Source organism: Oryctolagus cuniculus, chromosome X, assembly GCF_964237555.1.
Source record: "Oryctolagus cuniculus chromosome X, mOryCun1.1, whole genome shotgun sequence".
In the NCBI taxonomy this organism is placed as follows: Eukaryota; Metazoa; Chordata; class Mammalia; order Lagomorpha; family Leporidae; genus Oryctolagus; species Oryctolagus cuniculus.
The window spans coordinates 27,387,875-27,403,271 of NC_091453.1; the positions used below are offsets into that span (position 1 = coordinate 27,387,875).

Consider the following 15,397-nt stretch of genomic DNA (forward strand, 5'->3'; position numbering starts at 1 on the left):
TTCAGTTTGTTTTATTTAGACTTTGACTTAATTTGGTGCTTTAATTAAATAAAAAGTATGTAAGTTTAAAGTCAAAAGCTGCAAAACAAATATCATTTAGAGAGACCTGGCTTTTATTTTCCTTCCCAATCCCCCCACTGATAAGGTTTTATTAATGTTTGGTTTATTTTTCTTTTCTTTTTTTTTAAAAGACACTGTGGAAAAAAAAATGACCTAAATGAAAGATCTCTGTGAGTGAGATCCCAGTGGAAAGAATGGGCCATCAAAGAAGGAGGTACCTTTCTCTGAAGGGAAGAGAGAACTTCTACTTTGACTATGACCTTGTCTAAATAAGATCGGAGTTGGCAAACTCAAAAGGCTTTCATAGCCTTGGCAGCTCATGACAAGAGCCTAGGGTGATTACTGACACCATAAACAAGAGTGTCAATTGTTAAGTCAACAACAGGAGTCACTGTGCACTTACTCCCCATGTAGGATCTCTGTCCTTAATGTGTTGTACTATGTGAATTAACGGTATAACTAGTACTCAAACAGTACTTGTGTGGGTGCACTCTGTTGAAATCTTTACTTAGTATATACTAAATAGATCTCTGTATATAAAGATAACTGAAAATGAATCTTGATGTGAATGGAATGGGAGAGGGAGCAGGAGATGGGAGGGATGCGGGTGGGAGGGAAGTTATGGGGGGGAAAGCCACTGTAATCCAAAAGCTGTACTTTGGAAATTTATATTTATTAAATAAATGCTAAAAAAAAGATTTATTTATTTATTTGAAAGAGTTACACAGAGGCCGTGGCTCACTAGGCTAATCCTCCGCCTTGCGGTGCCGGCACACCGGGTTCTAGTCCCGGTTGCCTCTCTTCCAGGCCAGCTCTCTGCTGTGGCCCGGGAGTGCAGTGGAGGATGGCCCAGGTGCTTGGGCCCTGCACCCCATAGGAGACCAGGAGAAGCACCTGGCTCCTGCCATCGGATCAGCGCGGTGTGCCGGCTGCAGCGCGCCGGCCGGGGCGGCCATTCGAGGGTGAACCAACGGCAAAGGAAGACCTTTCTCTCTGTCTCTCTCTCTCACTGTCCACTCTGCCTGTCAAAAAATAAAAATAAATAAATAAATAAAAACAAAGAGTTACACAGAGAGAGGAGAGGCAGAGAAAGAGAGAGAGAGAGAGAGAGAGAGAGAGAGAGAGAGAGAGACTCTTCCATCCGATGGTTCACTCCCCAATTGGCCACAACGGCCCGAGCTGCGCTGATCCGAAGCCAGGAGCCAGGAGCTTCCTCCAGGTCTCCCACGCGGGTGCAGGGGCCCAACAACTTGGGCCATCTTCTACTGCTTTCCCAGGCCATAGCAGAGAGCTGGATTGGAAGAGGAACAGCCGGGTCTCAAACCGGAGCCCATATGGGATGCTGGTGCTTCAGGCCAGGGCGTTAACCCACTGCACCACAGCGCTGGCCACTGGTTTATTTCTCAATGCAGTTATTTACATAAGATGCATTTCAGGGGTTGACGCTGTGGCATAGTTGGTAAAGCTGTCACCTGCAGTGCTGGGATCCCATATGGGCACCGTTTCAAGTCTAGGCTGCTCTACTTCTGACCCAGCTCTCTGCTGTGGCCTGGGAAAGCAGTAGAAGATGGCTCAAGTGCTTGGGCCCCTGAACCTGCCTGGGAGACCTGGAGGAAGCTCCTGGCTCCTGGCTCGAGATTGGCCCAGCTCTAGCCGTTGCAGTCATTTGGGGAGTGAAACAGCATATGAAAGATCTCTCTCTGCCTTTGCCTTTCAACTAAATAAATAAATCTTAAAAAAAATAAGATATATTTTAAATAAGACACATATAAATATTTAAATATTTCACATAACAACACATCTTCATAGATGACTGCACAGATGCCTTCATGGACGTTTTGGTTTTGTGATGGGAATGATCCTGTAGAGAGGGCCATGACCGAGGGAAGACAGAGAGTGAGATGGAATGGCCAAGGAAGTGTTGTGGGCTCTAGGGACAGCAGAGAAGGCCGGTCCAGGGGCCCCTGCGGAGGCAGGCAAATGGGGATGTAGGAAGGTGAGGTTCTCTCCCTAGTGCTTCTATTTTCTCAGTGAGATAAAAAGCAATCATCAGATTGGAGTGGGAAACGAGAGGGGGTTGCTAGCAGTCTGAGAAGAGTAAAGGTGTGAAAAAAAGGACTTTCAAAACTTAGAGAATGAACTGATGAAGGCAGTGGTTTTCAAAGTTTAGCAGCAGAATCACACAGACTGCTGGGCCCCGCCCCCAGAATTTCTGGCTCCTAGGTCTGAGATAAGGTCAGGAACGTGTATTTCTTTTTTTTTTTTCTTTTTTTTTATGTGACAGATAGAGTTAGACAGTGAGAGAGAGAGACAGAGAGAAAGGTCTTCCTTTCCCGTTGGCTCACCCCCCAGATGGCCGCTTACGCCGATCTGAAGCCAGGAGCCAGGTGCTTCTCCTGGTCTCCCATGCGGGTACAGGGCCCAAGCACTTGGGCCATCCTCCACTGCCCTCCCGGGCCACAGCAGAGAGCTGGACTGGAAGAGGGGCAACCGGGACTAGAACCCAGCGCCCATATGGGATGCCGGCGCCGCAGGCGGAGGATTAACCAAGTGAGCCACGGCGCTGGCCCCAGGAATGTGCATTTCTAACAAGCTTGATGTTGATGCCACTGATCGAGGAGCCATGCTTTGAGAACTCCTAGACTAAGGAGCTATATCAGGATTTCTGGCAGCTCACTTGAGATTTGTGGTCATGAATTTGAATCAAGAACAGCCAGCATAACTGTGTGTTCGTCCCCTCCAGCCCTTATTTTAACTGGTAGGGTTCAGGTCTGCGGTAGGTGGTGAGCTGAATTTAAGCAGGGTTGGGATTTGGATAAAGAATAACAGAAGTAACAGAAGGTACCACACAAGTACATACAGGTATTTCTTCTTTTCTACTTCCAGCTTTATGTAAATAGAAAGCTAACAACATAGAGAGAAAAGGTGACTAGAACAGGATCTATAGGAATGAGCTAAAAACTCAGTAGGAAGTTCAGAATAAATAGGAAAAAGTTCAGGTCAACAAAGATCTAGAAAAAGATTATATTCAAATCTGCTGGAAGCTTTCCTGACTCACATTGAGGAAAAATGCAGTCATAATATGAGACTACTAAAGATTAAAACAGAAATAGTATTTTGAAAAGGGATGGCTTAGGTGTGGGAAAACAGCACAAGACAGAAAAAAATATTTATATTAGATTTTATAAAATAGAACCCTAGTAGGTAAATACCCACATAGTCATTAAAAAATCCTGCCAGGATCTTGAAGAGATACAAATATTTGCACAGCCACGCTCATCACAGCATTATTCACAACAGCCAAGAGGCAAAAGCACCCCAAACTTCTTTGACTGACAAATGGATAAGGAAAATATATGCATGCAATGGAATATTATGCAGTCTTAGAAAGGAAGGAAGTCCTGTCACACATGCTACAACATGGGTGTACCTGGAGAATATCATGCAAAGATAGAAATCATCACAAAAGGATACATACTATATGATTATGAAATATACTTCTTAATGAAGTACCTAAACCAGTCAAAAATCGTAGTGGCATCATAGTTGCCAAGAGTAGGGTAGGAAGTAGGGGAATTAGTATTGAGGGTATGGAGTTTCAGCTTTGCAATATGAAAAAGTTCTAGAGATCTGTCACACAACAGTGTAGATACATGTAATACTACTGGGTTGTACACTTAAAAATGGTTAAGATGGTAAATTTAATGTTATGTGTTCTTGACCACGATTAAAAAAATCCTGGGGGAAGGGAGGAAAGTAGGTTATCTTTTTAGAACTGTACCTATGAAATACATGAAATCTGTTCTCTTTATATTAATAAAAGTAAAACAAAACAAAACAAAACGCCTGCCAGAACAATACAGTAAATCACCTTCCTTCTTGGAGGTTCTAGGGGGAAGTAAAAGCTATAAAATATTTTTATCCCACCAATTTAAAAACATTTTTCCCATGTATCATATTTCTAACAAAACAAAAGCTTTGGAAAATATGATGTTTGGAAGAGTGTACCCCCCCCCCCGCCAAATAATTAGGATGTTAGTTAAAGCCCAATAAGTTAAATATTACTTAGTATTAACAAAACTGCAGGATCTCAGTCATGGGGAGAATAAATGCTAACTCTTCGTCATTTCAAATGACAACGAAAAAAGGGAAATGACATTAAACTGCAGGACCAGCAGTTACATAAATGAACAAAGAGTGGTTAGGTATGGGGCTAGGATAAAACAAAAACAGCAGAATCCCATCATGATTTTATTCAAAATACAAGAAATTGTTTTAATTTAGTTGGGAAAGTTTATTGTTAGAATAAGGGGAGAACACCATCACAAACCTCATCTCGTCTTAAAATGATAAGATTGGGAAAATGAAGAATGTCATCAATAAATAAATGAAAATAAACTAATCTGTAAATAAAACAAAATAAAACTGAACGGCAAAATAATTCAATATATGAATGCCCTTTTTATGTGAATAACAATTTCTAAAATTAATGCAGAAAGAAAGAGAAATTCAATGCTTGTGCTTTAAAAGTCCTTACAGCATTCTTACGCATCAATTCTTCAGAAATATGGAAAATGCTTATGTCGGATTATAATTTATAAAGCGTGTTCATTTTGGGGGTGGCGGGGGAAACCTGCCATAACTGTCAACTTAGGAGGTATTCATCAAGAAGAGAGAAATGATTGCCTCAAGTCAAGTGTTGACTGAGCTTCAAGTGGCATGGTGGTGGGGCTTCAGAATATTTTCAAAAGAAGTCTGAGGATTAGCCCTTTGAAAAAAAAAAAAAAAAGAAAAGCAAAGGGGAAAAAGCAGCTCTACTAGCACATGCAGATATAAAAAAGAAGAGAACCCTGACCAATTGCACCACAACCGGATGGAAGAGCCAGCTGACACAAGTGTGCTGTCTTGGTGTCTAGGGAAGTTAGGGGCTCAGCTCCTACTGCAGGACTACCTGGACTCTGTGAGTATTTATTCCTTTCAACTACATAGTGGAGTCTTTCTTTTAGTTAACATTTGGCTATCTCAGTATTCAAAGTGAAACCTGCCTGACTCATGGTGATAAGGTGGCTCTAACACTAGCAATTCTGGAGTCAAAAGAATGACACCCTCTGCCTTGATTTCAAATGAGGCTGTCTCTGTAGCTACTTTAAGTGCTCTAGGGCATTCAAGCTATTTAAGCTCATACTATCAATATAATCACAGAGTTTATACTGCATGTGGATATTGCCACAAAGACTTGCAGATCTACATGAATTGATTAAAAGTTTTTTTCAGATGTCATAATTTTTTTCTAGTGTATTATAAATTAACTGTACATTATGGACTTAACTTATGCTGTTTCACTGTTTTAAAATACAGTATTGTTTTCATCACATTATTACTGCTTAATGACAATTACCAGATTAATGAAATTATAAGTTTAGTGTTGCCGAAGTAAAGAAGGTGAATGTGAGAGAAAAGAAAAGCAAAATACACTTAATTCAAATAACTAAAATTAAAAAAATTGATGCACTTAAGTTTATAATGGAACCTAAGATACTATTGATACTCTTTTTTTAAACAAACATGCTTTCAATTTTCATTCTGCATGTAGCATTTCATGCAATTTTGAAGCATAGTCTGAATAGATTCAGTCATTATCAAGCCAAAGTAAAAGCGGTGAAAGGTTGCTACCATTATCCAATAGGTATGTATTTCAACCTAACAATGTGATGTTTATATAAACATAGCTGAACATACTGCGTTTAAAAAGCTTCTGCTCATCTGGGGCATAATGAGACCTGTTAGGTCTGGCCCCCCAGTAGAGCAGCGAAACTGGCAGGGGTAGGACGATGGTGGGGGTAGTTCCGACACAGCAGCATGAGTTTGCCAACTTATGAACAGGATTTGCCAAGTAACAACATTAAAAATCACTATTGAAATATTGTGACCACTTTAATATAACACATGGGCCACGGGTACTATCCACTGGGAAATTAGTTCACTGCATTAACACAGTGCCTTGCTTCTTGCATTCACTGGCATTTTTTTTTATAAACTCTTATTTACTAACAATAATTGTACATATTTTGGGGGTATAGTGTGGCATTTCAACCCATGTACACAGTCTGTATTACTCAAATCAGGGTAATAACATTTCATCCTCTTTGTCGTTACTTTATGATTGGAACTTTGGAGCTCCTCTCTTCTATTTGCTTGGAAAATATAAAAATAGGGTATTGTGAACTGTGTCACCCCTCTATGCTGTGTAACAGTAGGAACTAAGTTCTTCTACCTAACTGTGGTTTGGTACCTGTTATCCAATCTCCTTCTACCCTTCCATCTCTCCTAGCCTCTAGTAATTACTATTTTAGGTGCAGATTGAGTTTTTTTTTTTTTTTTAGCTTATACATATGAAGGAGAACATGCAGTATTTGTCTTTCTGTGTCTGGATTATTTCACTTAACAAAATGGCCTCTAGTTATATCCATTTTGCTGAAAATGACAAGATTTCATTATTTTTAATGGCTGAATAATATTCTATTATGCACATACATACACATCACATTTTATTTATCCATCATCTGTTGACATGACCAAACAATCTCATTATTGGCTATATAGCTAAAAGAAATGAAATCATTGTATTAAAGAGATACGAGATACTTGCTCCACTATGTTTATTGTAGCACTGTTCACAACAGTGAAAATAAGGAATTTACTTGCAAATTCCTAACACAATAAGTGTTAAAATATCAATGTGTGGCCTTAAGAATAGTGAGTGACACTGTAATGTGCCAGTGTACTTTTAAAGGAGAGAAAAATCAGTCACTAAATTTTAGAATCTAATCTGATAATCTGTTAATAAATAACTGGATACTAGCTATCTAATACATGGTTCTAAATGGCTACTACTAAAGCTATTACTACTATTTAAACAAACACATTGCTTCTGCTTTAATAGCTTTAAGCTTGGAACTAAAGCCAAGTGAGAAGGTTTACTGGCAACCTTGTCCACTATTAAATATTTATCTTACTTGCAGATTGAGGGGAGGCAAATGGTTTCAGAATATGTTCTTTGTGCTAACAGCTTTCTTGATTATTGTTATCAGGCTTAGAAAGATTGAGAAAACATTCTGGGAGATGCACTGAACATTTTGATCAATGGTTTATGATTTTGTAAACTCTGGATTTATTTACTTACTATAATGGACACTGCAAGTAAAAAGATCAATATATTTTCCAAAGAAGTAAGGTAGATGGTATATTCATCTTCAATCTAGTAAGGTAGACACTTTAAAAAGAATCATGTCAAGAACACAACACTAATAAAGAAAATGTTGATCATATCGGATAAGAAGAAATGAGGATCATGGGTTCTCAAAGTCAGATCTGAGCCTCAACTTGGACACTGCCATTTAAGAGCTATGTGACTATGGGTAAAGATCATAAGCTACTGATCTTTTATTACCTATTTCATAGACCCTACCTCACACAGTTATTATAAAGATTATGTAAATGAAAAATGTAAAAAATGTGCTTAACACAGTGTCTGGTATACAGCATGTACTAAATAAGTATCAGTGAATGGTTTGGCCGTATATCTCAAGAGTTCAGTTCTGACTGTACATTGGAATGCTCTGAGGGGCTTCAAAGGCAGCCAGTGCCTGAAGCCTGTTCCAGACCAGTTAAATCCGAATATTTGGGAAAGGAGTCAGGCACTCGTATCTCAAAATGCCCCACAGGAGATTCTGATATGCAACCAGGATTGAGAACCTCTGAGAGTCCCTTCTACAAAGTGCTCAACTGGAAGCAGTCTAGAAAATTTCCAGCACTAAGATCTTTACTGCCTCCCCTAGGTAGTTTCATTCTAAAAAAGTACTCTCTTAAAAGTAGGCAGCATCTGCCTCTTCAGTTTCTATCACTGGTCCTTAGTCTGTTTTCTGAAGACACACATAACAAGATGAAACTCTTTTCTCCGTGGCCTTGTCAAAGGTTCCCATCTGTAGGCTAAGGTGCTATTTCCTTTGTCTTGCTTCTCTGACATGACCTGAGCTCCTCTTCTCATTTGTTCTGCGGCTTTTACTAAGTGCGCTGCTAAGGATGAATTGACCTATCAATCTTAACACACTGTATATCTATGAATTTAAAAATACAAAAATCGATCATTAAATTGAAGATAGAATATAATCTGATAATTTATTACTAAAAAATAAAGATGGGGTTAATTTTTGTTGTAGCCACATTACACTGCTGCTTTTTCAATTGCAACTGTGTTTCTGTTAATCTGTTAATGCAGCTTAAGTTTTCAGTACATTTTAAAAAAAAGATTTATGTATGTATGTATGCATGTATGTACATATTTATTTAAAAGGCGGAGTGACAGAGAGAGAGGGAGAAACAGATGTCTGCAAAAGCCAGGGCTGGGCTGGCCTAACTCAGGAGCCAGGAACTCCATCCAGGTCTCCCATGTTGGTGGCAGGGGTCCAAGTACTTGAGCCATCACCTGCTGCCTCCCAGGCACATTAGCAGGGAGCTAGATCAGAAGTGCAGAGCAGCTGGGACTCGAACCAGGTACTCAGACACAGGATGCAGGCATCCTAAGCACTGGTTTAACCCCCTGCACTACAATGTCCACCCCGAGCCTTTGGCACTTAGTTGATTTCATTACCCTCTTATAGAATTTAACACAGATATTTCTACTAAACCCCTCTTTAATTCAGCAATATTTATTGTGCTGACTTGGTTCTTGCCCCTAATGGGGTTTGAAATCTAACATGGGAGAGGGAAAACAAAACCTCCAATTACTTATAGGTAAGTTTTTCAAGTCATTTCAGCTATGTGAGCTCTCAAAATAACAGCACTTCTTTGTCTCAAGTTCCCTTTTACCGGCAGATACAAGTTGCTACCTTAGCCTCTGAGAGCTCCCTGGGTAACCACACACCAGAGGTCCATTCACAGAAACCCCTTTCCTCTGCCTGGTAATGCAGATTGTGTCATCAGTTTCAGCTCTGACAGCCTGCCTTCTTCCTAGACTGCCCTTTCCTTTTAGAATCTCAGATAACAGGAAACATGCCTGTACATTTTTATAAACTTTGTGAAGTGTGTCTTCCTGCAGTTCAGACACAGGACAGACTAGAGCCATTTCTCCTCTCTCCTTTCCCCCTCCACTGTCTTGGAACTCTGTCGCCAGGGTCTTACCAGGGCTTATGTAACTTCCTCTTCAACAGCCAGATCTACTTCCTTGGAACTAATTCTTTCCCCATCACCACTTTATAAAATTTCAAACCTGAATCTTACCCCCTACCAAAGTGGTTTCTTACTGAACAAACTGTAGCTAGAGTTTTAAGAAAGGCTACATTCTTTCAGTTTTCATTGTGTATGTCAAATCAGGAAATTACTATACTTCAAATCCAAATCAACTTTATACTCCTACAGAAATGAGACCCCGAGAGCAGAGTCTCTGTCCTATTCACTTTTGTCTTCCAACTAACATTTAGCCAAGAGTGAAATATTTGTAATAATTAGACTGACCCAAAAGCATTTTTAAAAGCTAATTCCTGTTGAGTATTTGTCATACGCCAGGATTAAATTCTCCATATGCATTTTTTCATTTTTACAGAGGAGAAAACTTAGGCTTAGAAAATAAGTTACTTGCCCTCAGTCACAGAGTTACGGCTGATTTAGAAAACCCTGTTAGGATCATTTTTCTGTTACACCTGCGAAGAAGATGCTGTAGAGAAATAGAGCAGCTGCACTAAGAAAGGATGCAGACACCTTTTGAACCCTCTCTTTATGTCTTCTATCTCTTTACAATGGGCTCTCAGACTGAAGGCGTCACAGTAGTTAGACGCCCAGGAAATGGCCAGTAGTCAGGAGCTTTGAGAATATTCTCTGCTGCCACAAACAAAAGGTAGAATTCACACACCACCTCTTAGAAGGTCCTAGCAATTGTCTTGAATTTCCTCAGGGTCTATTTATACTTCAGTCAGTTACTGTTAAAATCTTGGAACACACATCCTGTTTCCCATCTACCATGTCACTCTAGGCCTCTAGGTCAGTGATGGCTAATTGGTTGCAGCCACCTGACTTGGTTTTGTTTGGCAACTTTGTTCTCCTGTGCAGTGGTATGAGTCTATGAAAGGAGGCAGGTGCTAGCTCTATTAGGCTAATGGTCATTGCACGTCCCTATAGGCAAATGCTTTCTCTATCCTTACCCTGGGGATAAGAAATTTTAAAAGTCCCATCACGGACTGAGAGACCACTACAGTTTTATCTGTTACATTCCACATGTCAAAATGAATGAATGCCACATATGACAGAAAGCGTCCAGGCAGACAGAAAGCATCTGAGCAGGGCCAGAAATTGAGGCTTATCTGTGAAAAACATGAGCTATCCTATCTCTTCATCTCCATCTTTACCCCCATAACAGCCACCCTAAGAAAAGATGATCTCATAGCTTAATTACTGATTTCAATATGCTAACTGAAACCAGCTTTGAATATATGCCACAAGCAGAGGAAAGGTGAGACAGAACAGGCCACTCCACAGGACCCTGCTATATCTGCAGCCTGCCTCCTGATACACTAATGCCACTACATATATTGTATAGATATGCGAATGGTCCAAAGTGGGACAAAAGTAAAGTTCCTCACAATGTCTGAAAACAAAGCATTCACGAGTTAACACTTGGAGTTAAAGTTCCTATCAATGACATAGCCAATGACTCAATATTTGCCATTTTGTTGCAGGAAAAATCTGAAGACCTACACAAGAGAAACATGTCATCTCATACCTTCACTTTTTGATTCCCACAGAAGACACGGAGAAGTCACACTGTTAACAATGACAACCACTTTAGCCAGTGGCTGGTCTTGTTCCTTGCACAGGATGTACTTCATAACCAATCACAGCAACCAACTGCCCCAAAACTTCTCTGGAGCATCGAATGCTACTACTTCCTGTTCTATGGATGAAAAATTACTATCTATTGTGTTAACCACATTCTACTCTGTTATTTTCATCATAGGACTGGTTGGGAACGTAATCGCCCTCTATGTCTTTCTGGGTATCCATCGTAAAAGAAATTCCATTCAAATTTACCTACTTAACGTTGCCATTGCAGACCTGCTACTCATCTTCTGCCTCCCTTTCCGAATAATGTATCACATTAATCAAAACAAGTGGACACTAGGAGTGATTTTCTGCAAGCTTGTGGGAACGCTATTTTATATGAACATGTACATAAGCATTATTTTGCTTGGATTCATCAGTTTGGATCGCTACATAAAAATTAATCGGTCTATACAACAACGGAAGGCAATAACAACCAAACAAAGTGTTTACGTTTGCTGTATAGTGTGGACAATCGCTCTTGCTGGATTTTTAACTATGATTGTTTTAACACTTAAGAAAGGAGGGCATAATTCCACAATGTGTTTCCATTATAGACAGAAGCATAATGAGAAAGGAGAGGCAATTTTTAACTTCATTCTTGTGATAATGTTCTGGCTAATTTTCCTACTAATAATCCTTTCATATATTAAGATCGGCAAGAATCTATTGAGGATTTCTAAACGTAGGTCAAAATTTCCTAATTCTGGGAAATATGCTACTACAGCCCGGAATTCCTTTATTGTACTTATCATTTTTACGATATGTTTTGTTCCTTATCATGCCTTTCGATTCATCTACATTTCTTCCCAGCTAAATGTATCATCTTGCTACTGGAAGGAAATTGTTCACAAAACCAATGAGATCATGCTGGTTCTGTCATCTTTCAATAGCTGCTTAGATCCAGTCATGTACTTCCTGATGTCTGGTAATATCCGTAAAATCATGTGCCAACTGCTTTTTAGACGATTTCAAGGTGAAGCGAGCAGAAGTGAAAGCACTTCAGAATTCAAGCCAGGTTACTCCCTGCATGATACACCTGTGGCAGCGAAAATACAGTATGGTTCTAAAAGTACTTGAGGTGAACATACTACAAAGAATGCGATAATACCACCTTTTAATTTAGATAAAACCACCTCGAAGAACTAAAAAAAATTATGAAACAAAGCTCTAGCATTTACAAAACACATCTTCTCTGACCACTGATGACATTCGTGGTACTTTGCTTAACTGTAAAATAGTTCATGGCAGAGAAAAGCTTAAACTCATCACTGGATTTTAAATCTATGTAAAATGTTTTTCAGAAAACATCATTAAGCTAACACTCTTAATGTAGACTAAAAAGTTTAGTGAAGTTCATGGCTTTAAGAACAAGATTATTACTGCAAGTGTCAGTTTCTCAAGTCACTTAAAGTAGTTATTAAAATCAAGCATTTGAATATTAATTTGCAATGTGTTTAAACGTAAGTTAAAAGATTTGGGGAGTGACTTAAAATGTTAGAAAATTATATATTCTCTCGTCATTTTAAAAGCATGTATAATTCGCCAATGTATTCATTTATACCTAACACTCTGTAACAGGTGAAATGATAATAAAATTCTAATGAAACATGAGATCATCCACTATCATTGCTTAGATAGAAATAGAATTTAAATATTGTTTGCCAAAAATCAAACACATAAGCTAAAAATCCAATAGCCTCATGGCAATTGTACCTACTTAAATTAAAACAGATTTATAAACAATTCAGCCATCTCAGCCATTCTTTTATAGAATAATATGGAAGATGTTCATATCATATCATCTAGCAAGTCCAGTACAAGGTATATATCTTACAGAATTACTCAAATATATGCATAGGAAAATACATGTATATAATGCTCAGTGAACTCCCATTCATATTCCTAAACAACTGGAAACCAAGTATGCATCAGCAAAAGCGTGCAGAAGTAAACTGATTTATTCACAAAATGAAATAGCATTCAGCACACTCAGCTCACTTCCATGAAATGAACTGCATCTACAAATATCCACATGGGGGAAATTTCAAAAATAAGAGTCAAAAAGCACAAACACACATATAATTGCAAAAGGGTACCACATGAAATCATTTATGTAAAATAGAAGACACAAACAATACCATATTCTTTATAGATCTCTCTAACATACAGTAAAAATACAAAACATACATGATAATATATACTACACACATACCAACTTCGAGTTAATGGCTACAACTGGAGAGATCTGAAGCAAACGTGGTAAAATGTCTACTAAATGTCTAAATCTGGGTGGCAGGCACATGGGCTTTCTAAATTTTGAATGTTCAAAAGATTTCATAATAAAGAAAACCTGTAGATTAGAATTAAAAGGAGTAAACTCTGAAATTTCATGTATGTTCAAAGAGAAAGGGATCTTTGTTTTGTTCATCATAGATATCCTGAAGCTTACTTAGTGCCTTGTTTGGTACACAGGTGATCAATATATATTCGTTGAATAATTGAGTGAATAAATGAACACGGATGGATGAAGGAAACAGGGAGGAAGGGAAGGAAGGGGTGCTCAAAAAAAAGCAACTGGGTGCACTTAGTTTTAATTTAATAAATCTGGATATGGCTGTATAGAACATCAAAAAATTGCAATCAGGACAGGAGTGTTATCATTCTCAAAAATTTGACCACCATCTGTTCAGTTCTTTGACCATACACACAACCAGAATGTCATAGACTGAATACGTAAAAGCCTGTAATGACAAACTCCAATGATCCTTTCATAAGTTTTCATCACAGAGTATAATTTTTTATAGTCAAAACAATTTTAAAAAGGAAGATAGGCCATTGGCTGGGGATTCAGTGTTGAAAAGCATTCAAGTTTTTGTTAGAGGTGAATTTATTTTAATGAGATTTGGTTTATATACAGTTAGTGCTCAGTTAACCATATTTTAACAAGTGCACACAATTGGTTGAACAAAGAAGTGGTCAAAGCAAAAGTAAAGGTTTTCAAAAAAGTTCACAGAAAATGCATATTATAAAAATTATACATGGATTTCAAACATTTTTACAAAAACATCTTTTAATTCCATTTCTGTATACTTTTTGAAATATGCACATATTTAAAAAACAAATAACATTTGAGGATAAAAATTGAAATTTGCAGAAAAATCAGAAGCTAAGAAAAAATAAAATAATATAAATTATTTTACCATGACATAACAAACATAAGTTAACATCTGGACAGACATTTAACATCTTTTCTCTAAGAGAAAAGGATCATTGCTATTTTCAAAAAATGAAATTCAGGTGCCGGTGCTGTGGCGCAGCAAATAAAACTACTGCCTGCAGTGCTGGCATCCTATATGGGTACCAGTTTGAGTCCTGGCTGCTCTGCTTCTGATCCAGCTCTCTGCTATGGCCTGGGAAAGCAGCGGAGGATGGCTCAAGTCCTTGGGCCCCTGCACCCACGTGGGAGACCCTGAAGAAACTCCTGGCTCCTGGTTTCGGATCGGTCCAGCTCCAGCTGTTGCAGCCATTTGGGGAATGAACCAGTGGATGGAAGACCTCTCTTTCTCTCTGCCTTTCAAATAAATCTTTCAAAAAATGAAATTTGGCATTTCTCTAAATTAAATTCAGTATTTTTGTATTTAATTATTTGTTTTATTCAAAAGGCAGAAAGAGACACAAAGATTTTCCATCCGATAGTTTACTCCTCAAACGCCTGCAATAGTTGGGGCTGAGCCAGGCCAAAGCCAGGACCCTGAAACTCAGTTAAGGCCTCCCACAGGGAAGGCAGGGAACCAAGTACCTGAGCTATCCACCTGAGCATTAGTAGGAAGCTGGAAATGGAAGCAGAGCCAGGACTTTAACTCACACACTCTGATATGAGATTCAGGCTTCCTGAGTGGCATCTTAATGTCTGTGCCAAATGTCCATTCTACATGATTTTAAATTATAAAAACTTTTATTTTCCCTCATGTCTTCAAAATTAAAAAAATATTTCACATACCTTATAAACATTTAATATTCTTATATGTCTCTTTTATAAATATATAGTTTGAATGGTTAAAATATTATTATTAACTTCAAGGAGCATTAAAGTACAGATATTCATAGCTCGAGAAATTCTTCCAGTTTTTAATTAAAAGAGATGGTCCCCGCACAATTCTTACAAAATAAAATAAAAAAGTATCCTAAAGTAATTCTTGCTGTCATATTACTTGCAATAAAATAAACTTTGAAGATAAGTCAATTTGTCAATCTCATAATAGTTCACTGATCAGAGTTTCACTGATAACATGCCTCAGAGTGCCCTGAGTCTTGGGAATGTTTCAAAGTATTTAGAAAAATACGATACTGTCTTACCAAATTTAAGGGCATTTATCTCAGAAAATCTTTTATATTTTTCTGAGCATTAGTGTATGCAAGCAGGAAATACTGTTCCTTAACTTCCCCCAACCTAAGGTTTGGT

General features: G+C 38.4%; 2 protein-coding genes across 2 annotated transcripts in view; one reads left to right on the forward strand and one right to left on the reverse strand.

Moving 5' to 3' along the window:
* Positions 1-15,397, reverse strand: part of CASK (calcium/calmodulin dependent serine protein kinase) — a 368,265-nt gene that overhangs the window by 129,541 nt on the left and 223,327 nt on the right.
* GPR34 (G protein-coupled receptor 34) lies at positions 4,685-12,546 on the forward strand. Its single transcript, XM_002719859.5, has 2 exons — positions 4,685-5,020; positions 10,791-12,546. Exon 2 carries the CDS (start codon positions 10,885-10,887, stop codon positions 12,010-12,012), a length of 1,128 nt encoding a protein of 375 aa, XP_002719905.1. The 5' UTR covers positions 4,685-5,020; positions 10,791-10,884; the 3' UTR covers positions 12,013-12,546.